General features: G+C 48.9%; 10 protein-coding genes and 1 non-coding gene across 11 annotated transcripts; 7 read left to right on the top strand and 4 right to left on the bottom strand.

Moving 5' to 3' along the window:
- Positions 1 to 81: 81 nt before the first annotated feature.
- On the bottom strand, positions 82 to 2,092 carry LOC5668319 (probable cytochrome P450 6a14). The gene is made up of 2 exons (XM_317257.4): positions 692 to 2,092; positions 82 to 613 (listed from the first exon to the last, which is right to left on the bottom strand). The coding sequence occupies exons 1-2, from the start codon at positions 1,773 to 1,775 to the stop codon at positions 198 to 200; spliced, it is 1,500 nt and encodes a 499-aa protein (XP_317257.3). The 5' UTR covers positions 1,776 to 2,092; the 3' UTR covers positions 82 to 197.
- Positions 2,093 to 2,647: 555 nt separating this feature from the next.
- Trnak-cuu (transfer RNA lysine (anticodon CUU)) lies at positions 2,648 to 2,720 on the top strand. The gene has a single exon. It is a non-coding gene; the product is annotated as a tRNA-Lys (tRNA).
- A 931-nt stretch (positions 2,721 to 3,651) lies between these two features.
- LOC5668323 (probable cytochrome P450 6a14) lies at positions 3,652 to 5,333 on the top strand. The gene is made up of 2 exons (XM_061654274.1): positions 3,652 to 4,738; positions 4,801 to 5,333. The coding sequence occupies exons 1-2, from the start codon at positions 3,652 to 3,654 to the stop codon at positions 5,217 to 5,219; spliced, it is 1,506 nt and encodes a 501-aa protein (XP_061510258.1). The 3' UTR covers positions 5,220 to 5,333.
- A 711-nt stretch (positions 5,334 to 6,044) lies between these two features.
- Positions 6,045 to 7,951, top strand: LOC133392793 (probable cytochrome P450 6a14). Its single transcript, XM_061654275.1, has 2 exons — positions 6,045 to 7,213; positions 7,277 to 7,951. The coding sequence occupies exons 1-2, from the start codon at positions 6,127 to 6,129 to the stop codon at positions 7,693 to 7,695; spliced, it is 1,506 nt and encodes a 501-aa protein (XP_061510259.1). The 5' UTR covers positions 6,045 to 6,126; the 3' UTR covers positions 7,696 to 7,951.
- Positions 7,952 to 8,515: 564 nt separating this feature from the next.
- On the bottom strand, positions 8,516 to 10,670 carry LOC5668322 (probable cytochrome P450 6a14). Its single transcript, XM_001237902.2, has 2 exons — positions 9,118 to 10,670; positions 8,516 to 9,041 (listed from the first exon to the last, which is right to left on the bottom strand). Exons 1-2 carry the CDS (start codon positions 10,262 to 10,264, stop codon positions 8,611 to 8,613), a joined length of 1,578 nt encoding a protein of 525 aa, XP_001237903.2. The 5' UTR covers positions 10,265 to 10,670; the 3' UTR covers positions 8,516 to 8,610.
- A 54-nt stretch (positions 10,671 to 10,724) lies between these two features.
- Positions 10,725 to 12,478, top strand: LOC3291677 (cytochrome P450 6a8). The gene is made up of 2 exons (XM_317260.3): positions 10,725 to 11,877; positions 11,954 to 12,478. Exons 1-2 carry the CDS (start codon positions 10,725 to 10,727, stop codon positions 12,370 to 12,372), a joined length of 1,572 nt encoding a protein of 523 aa, XP_317260.2. The 3' UTR covers positions 12,373 to 12,478.
- A 324-nt stretch (positions 12,479 to 12,802) lies between these two features.
- On the top strand, positions 12,803 to 14,853 carry LOC1277766 (probable cytochrome P450 6a18). Its single transcript, XM_317261.4, has 2 exons — positions 12,803 to 14,186; positions 14,252 to 14,853. The coding sequence occupies exons 1-2, from the start codon at positions 13,070 to 13,072 to the stop codon at positions 14,692 to 14,694; spliced, it is 1,560 nt and encodes a 519-aa protein (XP_317261.2). The 5' UTR covers positions 12,803 to 13,069; the 3' UTR covers positions 14,695 to 14,853.
- A 710-nt stretch (positions 14,854 to 15,563) lies between these two features.
- On the top strand, positions 15,564 to 17,550 carry LOC3291674 (cytochrome P450 6A1). The gene is made up of 2 exons (XM_555257.3): positions 15,564 to 16,991; positions 17,066 to 17,550. The coding sequence occupies exons 1-2, from the start codon at positions 15,908 to 15,910 to the stop codon at positions 17,485 to 17,487; spliced, it is 1,506 nt and encodes a 501-aa protein (XP_555257.3). The 5' UTR covers positions 15,564 to 15,907; the 3' UTR covers positions 17,488 to 17,550.
- A 117-nt stretch (positions 17,551 to 17,667) lies between these two features.
- LOC1277767 (probable cytochrome P450 6a14) lies at positions 17,668 to 19,334 on the top strand. Its single transcript, XM_317263.3, has 2 exons — positions 17,668 to 18,830; positions 18,901 to 19,334. Exons 1-2 carry the CDS (start codon positions 17,765 to 17,767, stop codon positions 19,332 to 19,334), a joined length of 1,500 nt encoding a protein of 499 aa, XP_317263.2. The 5' UTR covers positions 17,668 to 17,764.
- On the bottom strand, positions 19,296 to 21,170 carry LOC1277763 (cytochrome P450 6A1). The gene is made up of 2 exons (XM_555259.3): positions 19,891 to 21,170; positions 19,296 to 19,823 (listed from the first exon to the last, which is right to left on the bottom strand). The coding sequence occupies exons 1-2, from the start codon at positions 20,969 to 20,971 to the stop codon at positions 19,408 to 19,410; spliced, it is 1,497 nt and encodes a 498-aa protein (XP_555259.2). The 5' UTR covers positions 20,972 to 21,170; the 3' UTR covers positions 19,296 to 19,407.
- Positions 21,171 to 21,333: 163 nt separating this feature from the next.
- Positions 21,334 to 23,189, bottom strand: LOC1268287 (probable cytochrome P450 6a17). Its single transcript, XM_306845.5, has 2 exons — positions 21,937 to 23,189; positions 21,334 to 21,861 (listed from the first exon to the last, which is right to left on the bottom strand). The coding sequence occupies exons 1-2, from the start codon at positions 23,015 to 23,017 to the stop codon at positions 21,428 to 21,430; spliced, it is 1,515 nt and encodes a 504-aa protein (XP_306845.5). The 5' UTR covers positions 23,018 to 23,189; the 3' UTR covers positions 21,334 to 21,427.
- Between the last annotated feature and the right edge of the window lie 2,168 nt (positions 23,190 to 25,357).

Here is a 25,357-nt window from a genome sequence, read left to right as displayed (position 1 = left end):
GTAGATAACAACACAATTTTATAACCCACATATTGATAATGGAGGAAATAAAAGATATTAAAGAGAAATAATGCTAATTGGTAAAATTTGAGTATAAAAATTTATTTCAAAACTGTATTTATTGACTAGTCTCACATATAATACTATTTCATTCGTAAACTCTACAGATCTTAACAGCTAAGTGACTAGAACACGCTCTAAATCTTATCCACCTTCAACCACAGCCCACCCTTCGGTGCCATAATGAAACTTTCCTTTGAGAGTTCCATTGGGATGATGGTTTTCGAGCTTGGTGCAAACCGGAACCCATCCAGCAGATACGCCAGCCCTATACGGGCCTGCATCATACCGAATCGCAGCCCAACACATATCCTCGGACCCTCCCCGAACGGTGTCCAAGCGTACGGATGACGCTTTGCCTCCTGCTCCTGACTGAAACGCTCCGGATCGAACTGTTCGGGGTTGGGGAACACTTCCGGATCGTGATGGATGGCATGCACTGGGATCATGACGGCTGTACCGGCCTCCAGGACGGATTTCGTACCGGGGACGTGGTAGTCTTTCGAAGCCACACGGAAATGTACCGGGACTGGTGGATACTTGCGCAGTGATTCTGTAAAACAATCCGGGTAAACAAGGTTAGACAAGAATAAACATCAAGTGATAATGAAGAGTGAGTATCAAAACGTACCATTAAGAATTTGATCAAGATACTTCATCTCCACGACCGCATCGTACGACATCTCTCCGTTGTGCTTTTGCAGGATTTCTCTCACACACTCACGACCTTTCTCCTGTACCTCTGGATTCAGCGCCAGCTCGTACAGCGTCCAGGTGAGGAGAGTCGACGAAGTCTCAAACCCGGCCAGGAAAAACACAAACGCCTGTGCAGCGATCTCGTTGAACGTTAGCGAATCATCATCCGACTTCTCTCCGTCTTTGCTCATCATTTTGATCAGCAGATCGACAAAGTCATTTCGCTGCACGTTGTTCTTCACGCGATAGTTGATCGTGTCCCGCACAGCGTTCATGAAAAAGTCCGACACATCCTTGTCGATTTGTGTCATGCGCAGCATCTTTGCCAACTCGGGCATTCCATTCATCATCATCGTCTTGAACGTACCGGGCGAGATCTCAAAGATCTTGCGACCCATCGCACGGAACTCCGCATCCGGATTGCGCATACTGTTACACTCAATGCCGAACGCACACATCCCTATAACGTCCGTCGTGAACCGTGCCAGCAGATCCTTCAGCTCGAACTCGTTCTCACGCAGCACCGTTTCCTCCATAAAGTCCTTAAACTGTTTGCCGGCAGTCACAATCGTGGGGAACATCATCTTCATCTTGCCGGACGTGAACGTGGGCGAGAGTTTGTTGCGCAGCGAGCGCCACTTCTGACCCTCCAGATTGAACAGATGCGCCGACAGTGGATCGTCCCGCTCATTGTAGAACGTTCCGCGATCGTGGAAGTACTGGAAATCCTTCACAAACACACACTTCAGCAGCTCCAGATCGGTGATCAGTGCCACCGGCTTCACGAACTGATACATGCCCGCGAACGGATGCTTGCCCTTGTTGTCATCGTAGATCCTCTTAAACGGCACGGTAATGTGTTCCTTCGTGCCGATCGAGCCAAAGTTCCCGAACAGCAGCTCACCCTTCGGACCGGGCACACCACGATCCTGCCAGTAGGAGCGCTTCCGATCGAGATAGTAGTACAAGCCGGCGGCCAGTGCCGCCACCAGAAATGTGAAATCCAACAAGCTAAACATTTTTTGGAACGCGAGGAACGCACCACGTTCGATTGATTTGACTGTCCACCGACAACTGATGGTGGAGGTCACCCAAACCGGTTCTCTTTATAGGGCGAATTAGAAGCCAAAACAACAAGTCTTCTCTTTTTGCACATTCGTCCAAATCTTATCGCACCTTTTTTTGCGCCAACGCCACGCCAATTCCGTGTGTGTCAGGATGAGTTGACTGTTTCATTCACCGTGCGCGACGACGCTGATAGTTCCCTGCGTGTGTACTCAATAAAGTAAGCATGATCCCACCGTGAAGAGTCCCGCGTGGTGTATTCCCGGGGGGTGCTATGAGTCGTTTGCACAAAATAAAAAAAAAAGATAAGATTAAGAAGAAGGTGCAAGTGAACGGTGGGAACGGGGTGCGAAACGATGACATAGGCATAAATCTTGAAGTGTATCAAATTGAGCTTGTGGTGTTGAGGCGGGTTAGAGAAGGGTGTGCGTAGATCAAACATAGGAATGTGGTGAGTAATATATAAACATGCGCGAAGAGTTAAAAAGCTTATGTTTTGGGGGTGTGAGTGTATTGATAGGGACAATGACTTTGAGGCAAAAATTGATAAAGGAATACATAGCGAATAAATGCAGTAAATAATAGATGATTAAGTAACTACATACATTGATTAAGTAACTGCTATTCTCTATAATTCAAATCTGTAGGTAATAATAAACACTGTAACTGATTTTTTCTTATCTCAAGCATCGGCTTCAATCTACCTTTAGACGCCCTTGCCTTCTTGCGGCTGCGCAGTGATGCGTCGCAAAACGTGTGCGCATGAAGATCTCTCATGCTGTCTGTTACCTAACGTGCTGTGAAACGAGCGGCTCAGTTATCAACAGCCCGGCTAGCTCAGTCGGTAGAGCATGAGACTCTTAATCTCAGGGTCGTGGGTTCGAGCCCCACGTTGGGCGCTGTGAAGTACTTTTTTTGAAGACAACACAGCTTTGTATAATTTGGTTTGTAACGGATCGGTTGGACAATCGAGGTCCGTATCACACACTACCGGGTCAGCTAAGGATGTATGAAATATGGTGAAATGTAAATAATTCCATTTACAACAATTCTTACTTACTTACTAACTAATCCGGTGCTACAACCGCTTTGCGGTCTCCGGAGTGTTCGAAACCGCTCACGATCTCGCACCTTCGTCTGCCAGTCCGTTATCCCGGCCTTAATGACGGACGCCTCCACGCCATCTTGCCACCTCCATTTGGGACTACCACGCCTCCTCTGTCTTTTTGGACGGTTAAAAAAGACTTTACGAGCTGGGTCGTCCGTTTCCATGCGTACAACATGGTCAGCCCACCGGAGCACGGCGAGCTTGATCCGCTGCACGACAGTGAGATCGCTCTACATTTACTATTCTATCACGATTAAAAACCTGCGAAGATGATTTGATTACAGAGTAGGCTCACTAACAATTGCATCAAATCTAAATCAAGTTAGTTGAACCAAATGATATCTATCGAATGATTCCAGTTTGAATTTCATCTTGTACAACTCATCCTGTACGTAGATAGCAATCTGTCTGCCCACAACAATATCGACGATACCTGAACCGATAGTACCGTAGAACACCCCATTTACAACTGTCGACAACTTCCATTTTTAACCATCGCAGATTAGATAGCCGAGATGAGTCGTAGTCGCGCTTAAACCGTCTGGAAATGTGCGAGAAAAAAGACACACTCACCTGAATGGTGATAATAACCACCCTGAACAGGCGTATAATTGCTCACCAAACATTACCGAGTCACGCTGGCGAAGCAAAAGTATCGTGGAAAAAAGCATCCGAAACAAACTTCAGTTGCTTTGAAGCGTTCACCGGAACAGCATCCGAAAATGTGGATTCATTTGCTTGTGATAACACTGCTGGCTGCAGTCTACTGGATCAGGCAACGGTTTGCCTACTGGGAAAAGCGAGGAGTGCCATATGTGCCACCAACCTTTCCTCAAGGGAATTTGGCCGGTGTTGGTAAAAAGAGGCACATGTCTGAGATTTTGCAGAGCTGTTACAAGCAGCTGAAAAGTTCCGGTCGTCCATACGGTGGTATTCACTTCTTCATCAATCCCGTTGCGCTGCTGATTGATCCCGATCTTATTAAAACGGTGTTGGTGAAAGATTTCCCTTACTTCCACGATCGTAACCTGTACCACAACGATCGGGATGATCCTCTTTCACGTCATTTGGTGGCGATGGAGGGATCAAAGTGGAAAAACCTACGAGCAAAGCTTACACCTACCTTCACCTCCGGTAAGATGAAGCTCATGTTCTCCACTGTGACGGCTGTAGCGGAAGAGTTCGACCGTTGTATGTCGGATGAAGTGAAGATGAACCCAGTGGTTGAGATGAAGGATCTACTAGCACGCTTCACCACGGACGTGATTGGATCGGTTGCGTTCGGACTAGAGTGCAACAGTTTGAAAGATCCGGACGCAAAGTTCCGTGTTATGGGTCGTAAAGTGTTCCAAGCGTCTCCGTACCGTGCGCTCAAGATCTTTCTAGCCGCCCAGTTCCCAGAGATAGCGCGAGCGCTTCACGTGAAGCTAACACAGCCGGACGTATCGGACTTTTTCATGGGCGTGGTGAAAGATACGATCGATTTCCGGCGGAACAATAATGTGCAGCGAAATGACTTTATGAGACTGCTTATGAAGGTCATGAAGGAGCAGATCGAGAACGGTGAAGCTGGCGGGGATCTGAAAGATCAGCTCACGATGGATGACATTGCAGCGCAAGCGTTTGTGTTCTTCTTGGCTGGGTTTGAAACTTCCTCCACAGCGATGTCGTTCTGTTTGTACGAGCTGGCCCTTAACCAGGAGCTGCAGGACAAGGCACGACAGAACATCGCAGAAGTGTTGAAGAACTATGACACTATCAGCTACGAAGCGGTGCACGAGATGAAGTACATTGAGATGTGTATTAATGGTAAGATTGACTCAAATTATTCTAAGACACTTTTTCATCGTCAAATTTTCTTTTTTTTATAGAATCTTTGCGAAAGTATCCTCCAGCGACCACTCTTACCCGTCGAGTCGAGAAGGACTACCGAGTAGCGGGTACCGATCAGGTGTTAGAGAAAGGAATTATGGTCGCTGTACCGGTGTACGCACTGCATCACGACCCGGAACACTTTCCCAATCCAGAACAATTTGATCCGGAGCGTTTTACAGCGAAACAGCCGGAAAAACGTCATCCATTCGCATTTCTACCCTTCGGCGAAGGCCCACGTATATGTATTGGGTTGCGGTTTGGTATGATGCAGGCTCGGATTGGATTGGTTTATCTGTTGAAGCACTTCCGCTTTACGCTAGCGAATGATAGGATGAGCGTACCGTTGAAGATTTCTTCCGCAAGTCCTATTCTTACGATCGATGGTGGACTTTGGTTAAATGTGGAGCGATTGTAAAGAATCTTCCACATGTCAAAGATGTTCTGCAGCAAATTTTATACAAAAGTATAATTTCAATGTTTTAAATAAAGGTTTGTGTTTTAAAGTAGTATGAGAAATCAGTTTCCTCAACATCCCGCTCACAACTGTGTTTAAAGAGATGATTTAAATACAGATCCGATCTACTGTACATAGGAAAAAAACCACTACATACCATAATGATATTGATGATGTATTGTTTTTTCCCCTCATATTCTACCTCCACTTCTTCCTACAATCATCGTAACAAAACATCATTTGTATTTGCAGTGTTGGCGTAAATGGGAATGTGTAGGTGTGTACTGCATCAATTTATAGTGCAGCAGTCCAGAGTCAATTTACAGTGCTGCGTAATAAGGTCTCACAATCTTCGATAAAATCACAATACTAATGTCATACTAGAAATATATATACGCTTATTATAATTTAAAATGGAACATGGAATTCAAGGTTCTACATAATCAGGAACAGAACGATATTTTCTAGACTCATCAGAATTTTAGCTACATAATCTAGTAGATTTCAGAGCGGTATTTCGGTCATATCCGTGTATCCCAGATATCGGACTACCCCTCTACGGACAAACACACTGCATTCGCAATGTGATCTTCTACGTGCTCTAGTCTACCTCACAGTGTACTGCTACTACTGTGATTAACCATCACAGATTAGATAGCCCAGATGCAGCGGCGTCGGGCGCCGGTAGTGCTGTAAATGCAAAAATACACACACTAGCATGCCAATATAATAGGCACCTTTTGTACAGGCGCGCTTAATTGCTCACTAAACATTACCGAGTCGCGCTGACGAGGCAAAACCATCGTAGCTTAGATGTTGTAAGCATACGCCAGTTTTACTACAGAATTCAACGGAGCAGCATCACAAAATGTGGATAAGTTTACTCGTCTTAACACTGCTGGCTGCAGTCTACTGGATCAGGCAGCGGCTTGCCTACTGGGAAAAGCGAGGTGTCCCGTACGTGCCGCCATCCTTTCCACATGGAAACCTGGGTGGTTTTGGTAAAAAACTACACATGTCGGCGATTCTACAAAACTGTTACAAGCAGCTGAAAAGTTCGGGACAGTCATTCGGAGGGATTCACTTCTTCATCAATCCCGTTGCGCTGCTGATCGATCCTGATCTTATCAAAACGGTACTGGTGAAAGATTTTTCATACTTCCATGATCGCAACCTGTACTACAACGAACGAGATGATCCTCTTTCCCATCATCTGGTCGCGATGGAGGGAACCAGATGGAAAAATCTACGAGCAAAGCTTACACCGACTTTCACCTCCGGTAAGATGAAGCTGATGTTCTCCACTGTGACGGCTGTTGCGGAAGAGTTCGACCGGTGTATGATGAACGAAATCAAAACCAGCCCTGTGGTTGAGATGAAGGATCTGCTTGCACGCTTTACCACCGATATTATTGGATCGGTTGCATTTGGGCTTGAATGCAACAGTTTGAAAGATCCAGAAGCAAAGTTTCGTGCAATGGGACGCAAGGTGTTCCAATTGTCTCCATACCGTGCGCTCAAGATCTTTCTTTCCGCTCAGTTCCCAAAGATTGCACGAACACTCCGAGTCAAGCTTACGCAACCGGACGTGGCGGAGTTTTTCATGGGCGCAGTGAAAGATACAGTTGAGTTTCGGCAAACCAACAATGTGCAAAGGAATGATTTTATGATGCTGCTTATGAAGATGTTGAAAGAGCAAATGGAGCAAGACGGGACTGCTGGAGATCTGAAAGATCGCATTACGATCGAGGATGTTGCAGCGCAAGCGTTTGTGTTCTTCCTGGCAGGATTTGAGACCTCTTCAACAGCGATGTCGTTCTGTCTGTACGAGTTGGCGCTTAACCAGGAGCTGCAGGATAAGGCACGTCAGAATATTACGGATGTGATGAAGCAACATAGCTCCATTACCTACGAGGCAGTACACGAGATGAAGTACATTGAGATGTGTATCAATGGTAAGTCTTTCGTGTGAAACTATTCCTTCTCAACGGTAACGGAGTGCGTTTCTTCCTTTCTAGAATCAATGCGAAAGTATCCACCGATCACAACTCTCACCCGCCGGGTCGAGAAGGATTATCGAGTGCCCGATACTGATAAGGTCCTGCAGGAAGGCATCATGGCAGCAATACCCGTGTACGCATTGCATCACGATCCGGAACACTTTCCCAATCCGGAGCAGTTCGATCCGGACCGGTTCACAGCGGAACAGGAAGCCAAACGTCATCCGTTCGTTTATCTACCGTTTGGTGAAGGGCCACGCATATGTATTGGGCTTCGGTTTGGTATGATGCAAGCTCGGATTGGATTGGTATATCTGTTGAAGCATTTCCGTTTCACGCTAGCGAAAGATAGGATGAGTGTACCGTTGAAGATTACACCCTCGAGTACGATCTTAACGATTGATGGAGGACTTTGGTTGAATGTAGAGCAACTGTGAGTCAATGGTTTGATGCATAAAATCTCTCCATCAGTAGTAATAATTGAAACACACAATTTTCAATTGGCTATCTAACATTTGATACATACATTTTGACGAAATAAAAATTAAAAAAAAGATATTTTAAAATAAATCAAATTTTTTTTTATCTTACATATGCTCTCACGAATAATGACGGAAAACAAGAGAAAAAAAAAACACATTTTAAAACTATTAAACATATGAAAATTAATTTTCGTAGAAGGTTGTACACCCCTGCCATGACTTGTTTCACCTCCGCATTTCATTCTTGATTTAAAAAGCAAGCAATAACAATCATCAGTGATGACGATGACGTAATTGCTTCCCCTGCAATTCCAGTGCCCCTCCCGCATGACATTTGTTTACGTTGTACATGCTTCAATGTGTTTGTGATGCAGTTGTTTGCCGCTAATCGACCGGTTGTTGTTCTACAGTGCCAGACAAAAAAAATGTTCTCACGATCATAGATGGATTTGCAATCTTTGCTTTCTCGCTTTTGAGATTGTCCTTTTAAGGATAATGGGCCATTGAGGGAAACCAGAGATTAGGAAAAAAATGCTATTATCTTAAAGAATGAATGTTAATCAATCCACAATTCCTTAAAAGGTCTTGCTTGAGACTGAGCTTCTTTTCAAAGCTGATTGGAACCTCTTACCGGTTGTATCCGGACTTTACACCCAAGGAGTGATAAGCGTTACCTTTTAAGGAACTCCCTTTATCATCGGAGAGTATGAAACACTTGACATAATCATTATCGTTGCGTATTGAACTTCTCATAGTATCAGAAGGAAGTATGCTATTGTAAATATTATATTTTATTGTGTTCCATTCCGCTCGATAAATACATCAATAATCTGGTTAGTATACATGCCTTCCCAAACATTCACAAGTCCATCAACCTTGCTTCGATTCCAGCTTGTTCACCTTCAACCATAAGCCTTCCCTCGGACCCAGTATGAAACTGTTCGTAATGAACTTCATCGGGATGGAAGTTTTTTCGTACGGCGCAAAGCTAAAACCCTGCAGCAAATAGGCCAACCCGATCCGTGCCTGCATCATCCCGAACCGCAACCCGATGCAAACCCGCGGCCCCTCACCGAACGGTGTCCAGGCAAAGGGATGACGTTTCGCTTCCTCCTCCGCACTGAACCGTTCCGGATCGAACTTTTCCGGCTCGGGAAACAGACTCGCATCCCGCTGAATGGAAAAGATCGGTATCAACAGCATCGTGCCGGCCTCGATGACTGAGTCCGTGTCCGGTACGCGGTAGTCCTGTGCCGTCATACGGAAATGCATCGGAACTGGAGGATACTTGCGTAAGGATTCTGGAGTAGGAAATAAAACATAAATAACAAACCACTTAGAAACGAATTAAAGGGCTATAATTCCATGCGTAAATACCTTTCAAAATTTGATCCAAATACTTCATGTCGTGGATTGCGTCGTACGTCATCTCCCCATTATGCTTGGCGAGCACTTCCTGCACACACTGGCGTCCCTTTTCCTGCACCTCGGGGTTCAGCGCTAGCTCGTACAGCGTCCACGTTAGCAGTGTGGAAGACGTTTCAAACCCAGCAAAGAAGAACACAAACGCTTGTGCCGCCACCTCGTTGAAGGTAAGCGCTTCCTCCGGGTTCTCTGTGTCCCGCAGCATCCGTATCATCAGATCCATAAAATCATTCCGCTGTATGCCATTCTTAACTCGATAGTCAATCGTATCGCGGACCACCTTCAGAAAGAACGTCGACACCTCCTTATCGATCAACCGAATGCCCAACAGGCGGGACAGTTTCGGCGAGAATTGCACCATCATGTTTACAAACTGCGACGGCTGCCGGTCCATAAACAGTTTCCCCATCGCCCGGAACTCCGCATCCGGATCACGCATACTGTTACACTCGATCCCGAACGCGCACGTCCCAATCACATCGGTCGTGAAGCGGGCCATCACATCTTTCAGCTCCATCTCACCGTGCTTCTGAACGTTTTCCTCCATAAAGTCTCGCAGCTGCTGGCCCGCCGCCACCACCGTCGGGAACATCATCTTCATCTTCCCGGACGTGAACGTGGGTGTCATCTTGTTGCGAAGATTGCGCCATTTTTGACCCTCCAAATTGAACAGATGGGCGGTCAGTGGGTCGTGCTTTTCGTTGTAGTACGTGCCGCGATCGTGAAAGTACTGGAAATCCTTCACGAAGATCGCCTTGATCAGCTCCAGATCCAGCGGCAGTACGACCGGTGTCGTCAGCAGGTACACGCCCATGAACGGGTGTTTCCCTTTGTAAAGGGCGTAGTACCGTTCCAGCTCCTCGGTGAAGTGTATCTTCGTGCCGGCATCTTTGAAGCTGCCGAAGAAGAATGTTGGCTTTGGGTGCGGTACGCCACGCTCCTTCCAGTAGGATTGTTTGCGCACGATAAAGTACACTGCTCCACCGAGTAGTGCCAGAAGCGCTACGAGAATTTCTATGGTTGGGAACCACATTTTTAACCACTTTCGCGTATGCCGTCCGTGGCTAGACTGATCGCAAATATGCCGAGAGTTGCGCATTAGTTCATCAATTTAACGATTCTCCGGAGCATTGGTGTGTTGGTGTGTTCTAACGATGATGATGGGAAATAATATGTATGTGTAATGTCCAAAACCGATACAGACGCGCCGTAGAATCGCATCTGGCCGGGCAGATAAGATATGGTGGACGCACTTCACACTGTTGACAGTACGGCTCAAAAAAAAGGCAACAGTGATCTTTTTTAAAATCCAAGTCTCTCTCATTTTGCACCTTTTAGTCTCTCCACAACGAGATTCTCTCCCACTGAACGATTCTAGCCGGTTTATACCACGCAAATGTGCAACGACGCTATCACTAAAGGTCATCCATACGATCCACTCAAACCACATCCCACGATCAGTGCTCATACCTCTCACTTAGTTTGCCCTGCACCGAGAGAATGAAGCGATGCAGTTTGAGCAAAAGAACTCACCAAACGCAAGTGGGTTGCAGTTTGCAATGTATCACTCGCTGCAAATGCACTTCAGTTCCCGTTCACACTTCAACCCATTCGCAAGTATGTTTCTGCAGTTGGTTGGATTTGTTCTAGCCATCGTGTTGTCGTTATTTGCGTGGATCCACCGTCGTTACCACTTTTGGAAGGATCGTTCCGTCGCCTACATCAAGCCCCGCTTTCCGTTCGGTAACTTTGCAACGCTCGGCAAGGTCGAGCACATTGCACCGATCACCCAGCGGCACTACGATCACTTCAAGCGCCAGAACGTCCCGTACGGTGGTGTGTTTATGCTAACCTCGCCGCTGCTCTACATCTTCGACACGAAGCTGATCAAGCAGCTGCTGGTGAAAGACTTCCATCACTTCCCGAACCGTGGCGTTTACTTCAACGAGCGCGATGATCCACTGTCCGCCCACATGTTCGCGATCGAGGGTCAGAAGTGGCGTACGCTACGGGCAAAACTATCACCCACGTTCACTTCGGGCCGTATTAAGATGACCCTTCCGCTTATTACGCAAGTTTGTGAACGGTTCTGTGAGCATCTGAACCAGTCACTGCAGTCCTCTGATGAGGTTGAAGTGCATGATCTTCTCTCCCGCTACACGATCGATGTGATAGGGGCGTGTGCGTTCGGGATCGAGTGTAACAGCTTCCGGGAGCCGGACAATGAGTTCCGCCGGTACGGTAAGATCGCGTTCGACAAGCTGCGCCATTCGCCGCTGGTCGTGTACCTCATGAAGGCGTTCAGGGCGCACGCGAACGCCTTGGGCATGAAGCAGCTGCACGATGACGTTTCTGGGTTCTTCATGCGCGTGGTCAAGGACACGGTCGAGTATCGCGAGCGCGAGCAGATTGTACGGAACGACTTTATGGATCTGTTGCTGAAGTTGAAAAACACTGGGCGGCTTGAGGCTGACGGGGAAGAGATTGGAAGGCTAACGTTCGAGGAGATTGCTGCACAGGCGTTCATTTTCTTCACCGCTGGGTATGATACTTCATCAACCGCCATGTCCTACACACTGTACGAGCTGGCGCTGAATCCTGAGGTGCAAGAACGGGCCCGAGAGTGTGTGAAGCAGACGCTCCAGAAGTACGATGGGAAGCTTTCCTACGAAGCTGTATCCGAGATGAGCTATCTCGAGCAGTGTATCAGTGGTGCGTGAATTTCTGCTTTTTGGTGAAGTGAAAAACAACTCTTCAGCTGTTTGTTATTGTGTGCTCCTCTTTCCAGAGACACTGCGCAAACATCCACCGGTGGCGATACTGGAGCGTAACGCCGATAATGACTACCGATTGCCGAACAGTGGGCTGCTGCTGCGCCGTGGTCAGAAGATTATGATACCGATCTACGCGATGCATCACGATCCGGCACACTTTCCCGAGCCGGAGCAGTACCGGCCGGAGCGTTTCTCGCCCGACGAGGTGGCAAGACGTGATCCCTACTGCTATCTACCGTTTGGAGAAGGGCCACGTGTATGCATTGGGATGCGATTCGGCTCGATACAGGCCAAGTTGGGGTTGGCCAGTTTGTTGGATCGGTTCCGGTTTAGCGCTTGCGACCGGACCCAGATACCGGTACAGTACTCGAGGACCAACTTCATTCTTGGCCCGGCGAACGGTGTTTGGTTGCGGGTGGAGGTGCTTGCGTGATGGGCTTTATTGCTTTCTTTTAAAGGAGAATTGAGAAAGGAATAAAGAAATAAAACAACGCATGAAGAATGAGGCAGAACACAGAAACCTTAAGATCATTCATTCTTACTAGATTGTCACCTGATTTCTTAAAGATCACCCCTTGCTTGAAGCACAAAATTGAGGTTTTCTCTCTTCGATTAAACCGTCTCTTTTATTTCGTTATCTTCAATCCCACATATGCCAATCACTCAAATTCACCTACTCACAATAGGATTATATGAGTCCAACACAAAGCACAGCCCATTCAAAACAAGCTCCAAGCCAACACAAACGATCGACGCGAATATTAAATCATAGCAAGCCGCTGACAAGAGAGAGAGCCATAAAGAAAGAGAGAACCCCCGAGAGAAGCATAAATTATTCAAACCACATCGTGCACTTCCACATTACAGCAAGGCGCGCCTCGTTTCGTTCTAAAGTCTCGTCACATCCGTGTCGCGCGTGTTACGCCTAAACGGTAAGTGCGTCCGTAAGTGGAGTCGTCGCGCAAAAAACAGGTCTCGCTAGTTGCCATTTCTAGCGGCTAGTTGGCTCTCCCAGCCAGACAGACAGCGCAAGTGTTCTCTCCAAACTCTGATTGTACGCGAGATAGGCCATCGCAACCGAGGAGGCCATCGTGTCGCGATAATGCCTCACCGACAGCAGTGCACCGCCAATGGAGCTCGTGGTAACATCGGTCATCAGTTTGGGCGTGCTGCTTGCAACGCTCTGTCTGTGCGTGTACCTGCTCGTGGTGCGTAAGTATTCCTACTGGCGATCGTACCATGTACCGTACGTCGAGCCGGAGCTGCCGTACGGCAACTTCAAGGAGATGGGCAAATCGATCCATCCGGCTCACCTCAGCCAACGGTTTTACGAGCAGTACAAAGCAGTGCCTGGTAGTCCCGGTTTTGTGGGGCTGTACATCTTTCTCAACCCGGTGCTGCTCGTTACGGATCTGAAGCTAGCGAAACGCATTCTGATCGAAGACTTCCATCACTTCCCCGACCGGGGTGTGTACTTCAACGAGAAGGATGATCCTCTGTCGGCGCATCTCTTCGCGATCGAGGGGCAACGGTGGAAGGACCTGAGGGCGAAGATCACACCCACCTTCACAAGTGGGCGTATGAAGGCGGCATTCCCACTAGTGCTCGGCATTGCCGAGCAGTTCTGTGGCTTTCTGCGCGAACAGTACACGTCGGACGATGTGGTGGAGGTACGCGATCTTATGGCACGCTTCACGACGGACGTGATCGGTTCGTACGCGTTCGGGCTGGAGTTGAACAGCTTCCGGGATCCGCAGAACGAGTTCCGGCGCATCGGGCGCAAACACTTCGACACACCGCGCAACCATCCGCTCAAAGTGTTTATCATGAAAACGTTCCGCGGGCTGGCGAACCGGCTCGGGCTGAAGCTGCTGCACGACGATGTGGCCGCCTTCTTCCAGAGCGTGATCCGCGAGACGATCCACCATCGGGAGGGGCACGGTGTGCGGCGGAACGATTTTCTCGACCTGCTGATAAGGCTGAAGAACACGGGCTCGCTGGAGGGCTCGCACGAGATAGTGGGCCGGCTTTCGGGTGACGAAATTGCGGCACAAGCGTTCATCTTCTTTACCGCCGGCTTCGAGACGTCGTCCAGTGCGATGACCTACACGCTGTACGAGCTGGCGCTAAATCAGGAAGCACAGCGGAAGGCCCGGGAGTGTGTGCTCGAGGCGCTCGCGAAGCATGACGGAGTTGTGTCGTACGAATCGTCCAAAAATATGCTATATTTAGATCAGTGCATCTATGGTAAGAACACATCAGATCAGATTCAAGATCTTTTCGAGGTTTTAAAAGGTGTTTTATTTCTACAGAAACTCTTCGCAAGTACCCGCCGGTGGCAATATTGGAGCGAATCGTCACCAAACCGTACCGCATTCCGGACACCAGCGTAACACTTCACCCGGGGATGAAGATCATGATTCCGGCGTACGCGATTCACCACGATCCGGACATCTATCCCGAGCCGGCCACGTACGACCCGGATCGGTTCACACCGGAACGGATGGCACGGCGTGATCCCTGTGCCTATCTGCCGTTCGGGGAGGGTCCCCGGATATGCATTGGGCTGCGGTTTGGCATGATGCAGGCACGGATCGGGCTGGCACTGCTGCTGAAACACTTCCAAGTGCTGCCCTGTAAGGAGACGGACGTGCCCTTAACCTACTCCCCGAGGGCGTTCGTGCTGACACCGGTTAATGGCGTGCGGTTGCGGTTGGTTAAGTACGATGCGCACGGTGCAGCGGAAGGAAATTAGTGACGTTGAAGGGAAGTCACTTAGGAGGTAAAGATGGGAAATGTTAAAAACAGTAATGAAATTCCATGTGTGAAACGCGTAGCCAATTCAATTCAATATTCCATATAGCTTGTTAAACAGATAAACTTAATAAAATATCAAAAATATTAAGAACAAACGTGTAATTTTCGGTATTTTGTAAAATAACATTATGCACATGTTTGTACGGCTTTCTACCAGTTCTACATCAATTGATAATATTTACACTGATTCTTAGCACTATATTTTATGTTTTCCTTTCTGCTCCAAAATGCTCCACAGAAGTATCGCTTAACAGTATAATTACTTGAGATTTTTTTCAAATAGAATTTATTTAATAAATGAACTTTTCCTTTTATTTAAAACCCGAAGGCCATTCTTCTCATTATTTTGTAGCCTAATTAAGTATTTTTTTTATTTAGATAAACCCTAATTGTGGTGGATTATGTTAACATGACAAGGAAAAAAGATTAATTTGCTCTGGATGTAACAGATATGACCCCTTACGGGACTTGAACCCATGACGGGGGTGTGGTTAAGTCGCGCGAGCTTGCGACTTTACCAGGGGACGGGCAAATATTTATCATCATAAATTCATATACCATATCAAATGAAGCCTTAATTGGTGCAAATAACTATTAACTAGCATTAACTACCCCATGAAATTTAAATTAAAACACATTTAAAAAAAACACATTTAAAATATACACCTTGTGATGGATGTGAGGCACCCTGTTCGAGAACGTCCTTGACCGACCGTGTGAATAACAGTACCACCACCACACCACTACTACTACCTGCTCAACCGTGTAGCATCAAAACAAAACACGCCTGCTACCAGTGTGTGAGTGTCTGTACGTAAGCAAAGGGCCGGCTGTGCGCTAGTGTGAGTGAAGCTCGCTCTCGTTCTACCACCGTAAACACTACGCACACCAGCTGACGACAGTAGAGCAGAGACAGGGGGAAAAATCAGAACAGTCGCATCTCGAACAGTCTCGCGCTCGGTTAAAGCGTCAATGTAAACCGTGGTGTGAAGAAAAAAACAAGCGAACACAACGCACAACACACAAAGGAAAACGGATAAAGGGAAAAGATAAGTGTAATTTACGGGCTGCATAATTGACTCATGTGACATCTTGCAGCAAACCGACTTGATTACGCAGCAGCATCCATCTCAGCCAGTCCAGTGCAAGAGATGCTGCTCTATCTCCTGCTGTTGGCCGCCACGGCCGCGATCTGGTACGTTCGCCGGAAGTACACGTTCTGGGCGGACCGGGGCGTACCGTACGTGAAGCCACGGTTCCCGTTCGGCAACATCCAGGGCATCGGCCGGCGGATGCATTCCTCCCAGCTGATGACAAAGTTTTACAACGAAATGAAGACCTCCGGCCGTCCGTTCGGTGGCATCTACTTCTTCACCAATCCGGTCGCGCTGGCCCTTGAGCTGGACTTTGTGAAGAATGTGCTGGTGCGTGACTTTGCCCACTTTCACGATCGGGGCGTGTACTACAACGAGAAGGACGATCCGATTTCGGGCCATCTGTTCAACATCGAGGGCACGAAGTGGACCAACTTGAGGAAGAAGCTTATACCGACTTTCTCGTCCGGCAAGATGAAGATGATGTGTCCCACGATCGTGTCCGTGGGGGGACAGTTTCGGGAATGTTTGGAGCGCTGCATCGCGCACAGTGACGGCGAGGTAGAGATGAAGGAGCTGCTGGCCCGCTTCACGACGGACGTGATCGGGACGTGCGCGTTCGGGATCGAGTGTAACAGCTTGAACGACCCGAATGCGGAGTTTCTGCGCATGGGAAGGAAGGTGTTCGAGGTGCCGCGGGGTCGCATATTGAAGTTTTTCTTCATGGCCACGTTTAAGGACTTTTCGCGGAGGATACACATCAAGGGAACGGCGGAGGACGTTTCACAGTTCTTCTTCAAGGTGGTGCGCGAAACGATCGAGTACCGGGAGCAGAACAACATCGTTCGAAATGATTTCATGAACCTGTTGATGCAGCTCAAGAACAGTGGCCAGCTGGACGGGTCCGGGGAGGAGGTCGGGAAGCTCAGCCTGAACGAGATCGTGGCACAGGCGTTCGTGTTTTTCCTCGGCGGGTTTGAGACGTCCTCCACGACGATGTCGTACTGCTTGTACGAGCTGGCGCTGAATGAGGCAATACAGCAGCGGGCAAGGGAGTGTGTGGTGGAAGCGGTCAAAAAGCACGGTGGACTGTCGTACGAAGCACTCATGGACATGCCGTACATCGATCAGTGCATTAATGGTAAGGTTAAAACAGCTTAATAAGCTTCACAAAACACTCACTAAAAAGGGGAATCTTTTCTCTTCCTTCCTTAGAATCACTTCGCAAGTACCCCCCGGGGGCGAATCTTATCCGGCAGGTTAGCCAAGACTATCGCGTCCCCGGCACGGACGTTACCTTCCCGAAGGGTATGAACGTTATGATCCCGGTGTATGCGATCCATCACGATGCGGACAACTATCCCGACCCGGAACGGTACGATCCGGACCGGTTTGCGCCGGAAGCGTGCGAATCGCGCAAACCGTACAGCTTCATTCCGTTCGGGGAGGGGCCACGGATTTGTATAGCGGCCCGGTTCGGGATGCTGGAGGCACGGGTCGGACTGGCGGTGCTGCTGATGCACTTTAGCTTCGCGCGCTGCTCGAAAACCAATGTGCCGTTGGTGATTTCTTCCCGCCATGCGGTGCTAACGCCCGAGGGTGGGCTGTGGCTCAAGGTGGAGAAGCTGAAGGAGTGAGTGGTCTGTGGTGTGTGCATTTTAATCGAATAAACTTGAATCTTTTTTATGTTATTTTAAAAAGACATGCGTAACAAGATGTAATACAGATGTTAATCAAGCGAGCGCTGGCCTTGATCTCGAGCAATGCTGCTGTAGTTGCATAGTTTGCGTAGAACTGTGTTAAGGTTGTGAAACAAGGTTGCACAGATATGGCCGGGCACGATCACGATCACGATTTGCGTGCCATTCTCAGTCAGTCATTCAACCGAACCGGATCATTCGCTCTCGCACCAACATGTTAATCGTCGCGTGGCTTCTCTCCGCTGTGTTATCCCTCTGTTTCGTTCTGTGTGTCATCCACATCCGAAAAAAATACTCCTTCTGGTCCGAACGGGGTGTACCGTTCGTCCCGGCACGCTTTCCACTCGGTAACATCCAGCACGCGTCCCACCTGATGCTGGACCTCTACCGAGCATTAAAAGGAAAGCACCCGTTCGGCGGAATCTTCCAATTTACCGAACCCGTCGCCATGATCACCGATCCGGAAATGATACGAAACGTGCTGGTGCGTGACTTTCGCCACTTTTACGACCGCGGGGGCTACATCAACCGGCAGCACGATCCACTGTCCGGCCACATGCTGAACAGTGGCAGTGAACGGTGGAGCGTTTTGCGTCACGCATCGAGTCCAATCTTTTCCACCGGTCGCTTGCGAGCGTTCCTGCCCGAAATGGTACAAATGATCGATCAGTTTCAGGCGTACCTGGACGCTAAGTTGGCCGCGGAAGGTGAAATGATAGAGCTGAAGGGGGTGCTGGAACGCCACAACACGGACATTGCGATGCGGTTTCTGCTCGGCCGCGAAGGGAACAATCTGCTCGCACCGGAAGGTGGTCTGCATGAGGCAGTTATGCGTGGAGGGTTCCTACTGCCCAGTGTGTGGAAGCTATTCCTAATGACGTCATACCGTGCCGTGGCGAGAAAGTTGCGTTTGAAGGTGTGCTCACGGGAGCTAAGGGAAACGGTGGAGCGCGCTGTCGAAGAAGCCATCAACAGCAAGCTGCACGAGCACCGGCCTGAAGCAAGCAGAAGAGTGGATCTAATCGATCAGCTTCTAAAAGCGCCCGGCTTTGATGGGAAAAGCTCCCTAACGCTGTCGGAAATAGCCGCACAAGTGTTTCTGTTTGTCGCTGCTTACGAAACGAATGCTATAACCACTTTCTACTGCTTGTACGAGCTGGCTCAACGTCCCGAGTTGCAGCAGCGTGCAAGGGCGTGCGTTTGTGAGGCGCTGGAGAAGCATGGAGGCATCACGTACGAAGCAATTGCCCAGATGCCCTACCTCGATCAGTGTATCAATGGTGAGCGCTTGCAATTTCGTTTAAAAAACATTCAACATTAACTACTCTCTCCCTCTCTCTCTCTTTACAGAAACGCTCCGCAAGCATCCACTGGCGATTAATCTGATCCGTGTCGTTACGGAGGACTATCCCGTGCCCGACTCAACTGGCATCGTGCTACCAAAAGGGCTGAACATCATCGTACCGGTGTACGCCATCCATTACGATCCGCAGCACTACCCCGAACCGGAACGTTTCGATCCGGATCGCTTCACGCCGGAAGGTTGCAGGCAGCGCGCACCCTACACCTTTCTTCCCTTTGGCGCGGGTCCTAAAATTTGCATTGGCTATCGGCAGGGCAAGCTACAGCTGCGCACCATGTTGGCAGTTTTGTTGAGCAGCTACGAGTTTGCTACGTGTGCCAAATCCACACCAGGGGCGCTATCGAACGCACACACCGTTATTAAGCCGCAGGGCGATCTATGGTTGAAGGTGAAAAAGCTCAACCGAGTGGTTGCCGCTTAAGCGCGTTTTATTTCCATTGGTTAAACGGTTAGACCGCTTTCCGCTGAGGTAGTCTGTAGGTAGAGGAACATTTTTATGCGATACGTTCAACGTTCAGCCACACTTGCCCCTCCGGACCGTGCGTCAAATTGATCGGATCGATGCGCAACGGACGGGCCGCGTCCGACGGGTCAATGGTGAAGTGATAGTTGCGCAACAGCATCGCCAGTCCGAGCCGTGTCTGCAGCAGCCCAAAGCGCATCCCGATACACATCCGTGGCCCTTCGCCGAAGGGCAAATAGCTAAAGTTGTTCTTGAAATCGTTCTTTACCGCAAACCGTTCCGGCTTGAAATCGTACGGATCGGGAAAGTAGTCCGGGTCGTAGTGGAAGGCTAGGTTGGGCAGGATCACACCAACACCTTCCGGGAGGATGGCACCGTTAGGGAGTTGGTAGGGTTGGGTGGTGATTCTGTGCAGCGTTGCGACCGGTGGATACAGACGGAGCGTTTCTACAACCAGTAAAACGGGAAATGAATGTAAAATAAGCTCATTTCTGTTCAAAAGTAAACGTCATACCATTCACAATCCACCCGAGGTACTCCATCTCCATGACCGCATCGTACGACAGTTTGTTGTCGTGTTTCGCCAACACATCTCGAACACATTCCCGTCCCTCCAGCTGCACTTCCGGATGTTTGGCGAGCAAATGCAGCACAAAGGTCAGCGTGGTGGCGGACGTTTCAAACCCGGCAAAGAAAAACACAAACGCCTGTGCGGCGACCTCCTCAAACTTGAGCGGATCTTCCTCAGCACCGCCGTCCTGCTTCATCATGTCAATCAGCAGCTGCATAAAATCGTCCCTCCGTTCACCGTGCTCCTCCCTGTAGCGGATTGTGTCGCGCACCACGTTCATGAAGAAGTCCGAAACGTCTTCATCGTTGAACCGTATGCCGAGTGCTCTCGCCTGCTTGCGGAACATCATGGCGAAGAACACTTTGAGGGCTTTTAATTTAGGTAGGTTTATCATCCGCTTGCCCATCACACGGAACTGTGAGTTGGGGTTTTCCAAACTATTACAATCGATCCCGAACGCACACGAACCGATGACGTCGGTCAGGAAGCAGGCCATCAGCTGTCGGACGTCGATCCGCTTCACTTGCTGGCATTTTTCCGCCAGATGCTGGTCCAACCGGTTACCCACGTCCACTATCGTGTGGAACATGGCCTTCAGCTTGCCGGAGGTAAAGGTTGGCGCAAGCTTCGATCTTAGCTTTCTCCATCGATTGCCCTCCAGGAAGAACAGGTTCGCCGACAGTGGGTCCACTTCCTCGTTGCTGTACACACCCCGATCGACGAAGTAGTTAAAATCCTTCACCAGCACTGTCCGAGCGAACTCGGGCGACAGGACGAGCAGTACCGGATCGCGGAAGAAGTAAATGCCAACATAATCCCCCTTCGATTTCAGCCTCTTGTACAGCTTCTCGATGATGTACGCAAAGTGGATGGTTGGCTTGAGGGTGTCGGGCACATTGCCGGCCGGAAACGATGGCTCCAGGAACGGCACCTGCCGCTCGGCCCAGAACCGGTACCGCTGCTTGAAGTGCAGGTAAATCCACAGCCAGCCGAGGCTGACCACGAGCAGGAACTGTACGAACATGACTGAAGCGGGTCGAAAACGGTTTCACAGACAATACTGATTTCTGGGCGTGTAAGGGTGCGTCTCAGGTACAATGAACCATTAAAAATCGATTGTTTCACATTTTTATCACAGATAATCACGCCCGATTGATTGTAATTTGCCCCGGGAACGGCTAATGCGAGAAAGATAAACAAAGTTCGTTCCGGTTTGACGTTTTGATTGTGCGCGCTTTGCACAGTGGGAAGCGCTTCGGTCATGGTTTTGTTGCGTGTGAGCTTGAAAATAGAGGACGCTGCTTGAAAGCTTTCAAAAGTCGTTGGAAGTTCAAATTTTAAATTTCTTATGACACGTTTTAAATTTTTGTTTATGTTTAAGCTCACTTGTGTTTATTACAATAATAAATTTTATAATCAAGAAAAGTGTAAGATACCCCAAAACTCCTTAACATAACTCCACTGTATGCTTTAGACACCCTCACGAGCTCTTGTTTCCCTCTACGTAACGTTCCACGTTCAACCACACTGGGCCGGCCGGTCCATACATCAGATTGATCGGATCAATGGGCAACGGGCGGTCCACGTCACAATCTTCCAGGCTAAATGTGTAGCTTTTGAGCAACATTGCCAACCCAAGACACGTCTGAAGCTTTCCAAAGCGCATCGCAATACACATCCGCGGCCCATCGCCGAAAGCCAAATAGCTTGGATTGGTTTTGGCGAACGTTTTGTCCTCGAACCGTTCCGGTTTGAAGGCGAGCGGATCGGGAAACAGGTTTGGGTCGTGCTGGAAGGCAAGGTTGGAGATGATCACACCGACACCCTCTGGGATGACTTCTCCATTCGGAAGCTGGTAGGGCTGGGAGGTCATCCGATGGATGGAAGCAACTGGTGGGTAAAGACGCAGGGTTTCTGGAAGACAGGACAACAAAAAGAAGCTATTATTTCTGATGAAAAAAGGCTTCAAATTAGTGCATGCTCTCTTACCATGTATGACACACTCAAGGTAATACATATCCTTTATCGCCTCGTACGTCATCTCATTGCCGTGCTTGGCCAGTGTACTGCGCACACACTTCCGGGCCTTCCGTTGCGCTTTCGGATGCTGCGCCAGCAAATGTAGCGCAAACGTTAGCGTGGTCGTGGACGTTTCAAAACCACCGAAAAAGAACACAAACGCCTGGGCGGCAATCTCCTCAAACGTGAGCGATTCACCAGCACCGGCACCATTTTCCTGCATCATGTCGATCAGCAGCTGCATGAAGTCATCTCGCCGCACACCGTTCTCGGCCCGATAGCGGATGGTGTCTCGCACGACATTCATGAAGAAATCGGCCACGTCTTTGTCGTTGTAGCGTATGCCGAGTGCTTGGGCCTGCTTGCGGAACATCATGGCGAAGAACACTTTGAGCGATTTCAGCTTGGGCAGGTTGATCATCCGCTTGCCCATCAGTCGGAACTGGGAGTTGGGATTTTCCAGCGTGTTACACTCGATCCCGAACGCACACGAACCGATCACGTCCGTCATGAAGCGCGCTAGCAGCTCTTTGATGTCTATCCGCTGCATTCTGACACACCGCTCCCCAAGATGCTGGTCTAGCCGGGTCGCTACGTCCACAATGGTGTGGAACATGGCCTTCAGCTTGCCGGAGGTAAAGGTTGGCGTTAGCTTCGATCGTAGCTTTCGCCATTTGGCACCCTCCATGAAGAACAGGTTCGCCGACAGTGGATCAAACTCTTCATTACTGTACACACCGCGATCGACGAAGTAGTTAAAGTCCTTCACCATAACCGTCCGGGCGAACTCGGGCGACAGCACAAGCAGCACGGGATCGCGAAAGAAGAAAAGTCCAACATAGTCACCCCGATCCTTCAGCTGTCGGTACAGCTTCTGGATGAGATGCGCAAAGTGAATGTTGGGATTGAAGATGTCTATCATATTCCCAAACGGGAACGTCGGCTCCAGGTACGGCACATCGCGATTCAGCCAGAACAGATACCGCTGTCGGAAGTGAAAGTAGATCCAAAAGATGCCAAAGAAGGCCACAAACACGGCGACGATCAGCATGGCTTGGCGGCCGTGGTAGCGCGGTACTGAAACCGAACCGATCGAAGGTGACAGAATTTAAACCGGCTGTTGCGTAGCTGGAGTACGATTTATTTCACATTATGCCCGGTACTGGTCGTAGCTGATTGCAGTACACGTGCGTGTAGAATCGATCGTTTCGCCGAGGGGCTCAAGTGTTTAACGTCGGTCTGGGATGATGGCAGTGCCATTCGCGGTTGCTACTACAGCTCTGTCCAGTATGGAAAACAGCTGAAACAACAAAGATGTACGAAACCGGTCGATTGAAGTTTTAGGGAGCGCCACAGTTTCCCGCCACCGAGAACAGACGCTTTGGTTGAGCTGTTGTTTACATTGTGTTGTGTGTTTGCTGTTTGTACTACTTTCTACAGCACTTCGGTAGCGTCTTTGTACAGCTGTAGACAATCTTTGTTTTCAGTTTGCGAATTGAATTGATAAGCGAAGAGGATGGCAACGATGTTAGTTTTCCTGAGTAACACTTCATCCCGTGTCGCTATCCAGCACCACAGGCAAATGTCTTCATGCTTTTTACTTTGCAAAGCAGCGCCCAGAACAATAATGATCGAGTAATGGCATCGAGACGAGTTTCTCGGTATGCCGGTGTTGTGTACAGAAACGGTGCAGTGTAACCGAGACTCGATGCTGTCGTGCAACTGACAGCATCCGACGTCCGAATGGCCGTTAAGGGCTTCGGGAGCGATCGGGCTACCGAGGGTCGGCACTCGATCATAGGCCGCGACCCGACACACACAACAGTCCTGTAGAATATATGTTATTTATATTAGAATATAAGTGGTTTATACAGAAGAGCCGCGTGTGCTTTAACATCGTCAATTGTGCACCAGTCCGAAACACAAAAGCCGGTGATGAACAGCTGTTGTGATCGACGAAGCTGCTTGTTGGATTTTTCCATGAAACCGCGATTGTTTACGTTTTACAACAATTCTGTGTGAGCCAGACAAGCTGAAAAAAATTACGCCTTCAGGTGTCCAACCTAAGGTAATGGTTATTAAATGTTGTATGAAAATCTTAATAAGAAATTATTCTGAGTTATTTCAGTAATCTAGAAATTTAAGAAGAGTCGCATAATCTGGATGAAATCCTAATAAGACACACAATAAGAGATTTTGTATACGCATTGCATACATTTGGGCGTTTCTTAGCATCAATTTCAGTTCGTTTCAAGCTAGACCTTGCACTTTCTAAAAACAAAACCCAAATTTCGGATGAACTCGCATCACCCCGTCTCTGTGTAATGAACCGAGCCGTCATCTCCTATGCCATGCTTTAAGTGTCCCTGGAATGTCGCTCGCATTGTGCTGAGGCAATCAGCTCCACAGGCTTGATTTAATTTGGATCCGCTCAACCAAATCTTATCCATCATTCGAATTACTCGACTAAGGCTAAGGTTCACGCACAGAAGCAGATAAAAAGCAGACGCCAAAGCGTCTTAAAGGAAGGACTTTTTTCGTGGCACTTGTTCGGCAAACCCACCAAAACCTGTAACCATAATCGTTTTGCGGAACCATTTCTTATCAAACGCTGTGACTTTTACGGCACCGGGCCTATCGGTTCGGCGAAGTAAAAGCTTTCATCTGTTTCGCCGAAATTGGGTTAATCTGCACTGGCAGCGCAAGGCCGATGTCGCGGCAGCTTTAGCGCCATAAAAGAGGACACGTGTTTGCGTTTTCCGTGTGCAGTGTGTCTCGAAGGGCACTTACCGGTCGGTTCCCACTTGTCGCGTGCGCCTTTTATCCACACCCTACCGTACCGGCTGCTGGCTTGTTCGTGACATTGGAACGTTCAAGCACTGTGGCAGCAGGTTTTCCATTTTCTCTTCCCGCACACTTGTGCGAAGGGAAAGTGAAAATTGTTTATCGCATAAAACGGGCGAAGGACAACCGGTCACGGTTGGTTTGGAACCTCCGTTTAACCTAATTTATATTCCGGCGCACCTTTTCTGCTGCCCCTTCCGTTGCGCGCAACTGCTTGCCCCGTTAGTTCACCTTTATTTACCGTCCTGTCGATAAAAGGAATCGCCTGCCGATGAGCGACTGTGTGGGCTGGACCGGTGCAAAGGTGTGCCCGAGTGAAGCACAGCCACAACCACATGGGACCGCTTGGTAGCCGGACCTGCACGAAAATCCGTTTGTTATTGATGTATTTTAGTGAGAAAACAGTGGCCCCGCGCCGTTCCTTTAGGGCTGTGTTTACTCTTGCGCTTTACTCTGCGCGCTCGTACCCACCGCAACACCGTTGGCACTCGATACATTTCAAACCCCCAAATCCCTTCAAAGCCGCGATGCCGTTTCCTGCCGGAAC

Source organism: Anopheles gambiae, chromosome 3 (assembly GCF_943734735.2).
Source record: "Anopheles gambiae chromosome 3, idAnoGambNW_F1_1, whole genome shotgun sequence".
NCBI lineage: Eukaryota > Metazoa > Arthropoda > Insecta > Diptera > Culicidae > Anopheles > Anopheles gambiae.
The sequence above is the reverse complement of the archived record's forward strand: the minus strand, read 5'-3'. Positions and strand labels throughout refer to the sequence as shown.

Excerpts from the sequence above, each read along its gene's own strand:
- LOC1277763 (XM_555259.3), bottom strand. The coding sequence starts at position 20,971 with ATGTTCGTACAGTTCCTGCTCGTGGTCAGCCTCGGCTGGCTGTGGATT. Across the intron at positions 19,824-19,890 it reads CCTCGGGTGGATTGTGAATG|AAACGCTCCGTCTGTATCCA; the intron begins GTATGACGTTTA and ends TACTGGTTGTAG.
- LOC3291677 (XM_317260.3), top strand. The coding sequence starts at position 10,725 with ATGTATCACTCGCTGCAAATGCACTTCAGTTCCCGTTCACACTTCAAC. Across the intron at positions 11,878-11,953 it reads TCTCGAGCAGTGTATCAGTG|AGACACTGCGCAAACATCCA; the intron begins GTGCGTGAATTT and ends TCCTCTTTCCAG.
- LOC3291674 (XM_555257.3), top strand. The coding sequence starts at position 15,908 with ATGCTGCTCTATCTCCTGCTGTTGGCCGCCACGGCCGCGATCTGGTAC. Across the intron at positions 16,992-17,065 it reads CATCGATCAGTGCATTAATG|AATCACTTCGCAAGTACCCC; the intron begins GTAAGGTTAAAA and ends TTCCTTCCTTAG.
- LOC133392793 (XM_061654275.1), top strand. The coding sequence starts at position 6,127 with ATGTGGATAAGTTTACTCGTCTTAACACTGCTGGCTGCAGTCTACTGG. Across the intron at positions 7,214-7,276 it reads CATTGAGATGTGTATCAATG|AATCAATGCGAAAGTATCCA; the intron begins GTAAGTCTTTCG and ends CTTCCTTTCTAG.
- LOC1268287 (XM_306845.5), bottom strand. The coding sequence starts at position 23,017 with ATGCTGATCGTCGCCGTGTTTGTGGCCTTCTTTGGCATCTTTTGGATC. Across the intron at positions 21,862-21,936 it reads CCTTGAGTGTGTCATACATG|AAACCCTGCGTCTTTACCCA; the intron begins GTAAGAGAGCAT and ends CCTGTCTTCCAG.
- LOC5668323 (XM_061654274.1), top strand. The coding sequence starts at position 3,652 with ATGTGGATTCATTTGCTTGTGATAACACTGCTGGCTGCAGTCTACTGG. Across the intron at positions 4,739-4,800 it reads CATTGAGATGTGTATTAATG|AATCTTTGCGAAAGTATCCT; the intron begins GTAAGATTGACT and ends TTTTTTTTATAG.
- LOC1277766 (XM_317261.4), top strand. The coding sequence starts at position 13,070 with ATGGAGCTCGTGGTAACATCGGTCATCAGTTTGGGCGTGCTGCTTGCA. Across the intron at positions 14,187-14,251 it reads TTTAGATCAGTGCATCTATG|AAACTCTTCGCAAGTACCCG; the intron begins GTAAGAACACAT and ends TTATTTCTACAG.
- LOC5668322 (XM_001237902.2), bottom strand. The coding sequence starts at position 10,264 with ATGCGCAACTCTCGGCATATTTGCGATCAGTCTAGCCACGGACGGCAT. Across the intron at positions 9,042-9,117 it reads TTTGGATCAAATTTTGAAAG|AATCCTTACGCAAGTATCCT; the intron begins GTATTTACGCAT and ends TTCCTACTCCAG.
- LOC1277767 (XM_317263.3), top strand. The coding sequence starts at position 17,765 with ATGTTAATCGTCGCGTGGCTTCTCTCCGCTGTGTTATCCCTCTGTTTC. Across the intron at positions 18,831-18,900 it reads CCTCGATCAGTGTATCAATG|AAACGCTCCGCAAGCATCCA; the intron begins GTGAGCGCTTGC and ends CTCTCTTTACAG.
- LOC5668319 (XM_317257.4), bottom strand. The coding sequence starts at position 1,775 with ATGTTTAGCTTGTTGGATTTCACATTTCTGGTGGCGGCACTGGCCGCC. Across the intron at positions 614-691 it reads TCTTGATCAAATTCTTAATG|AATCACTGCGCAAGTATCCA; the intron begins GTACGTTTTGAT and ends ATTGTTTTACAG.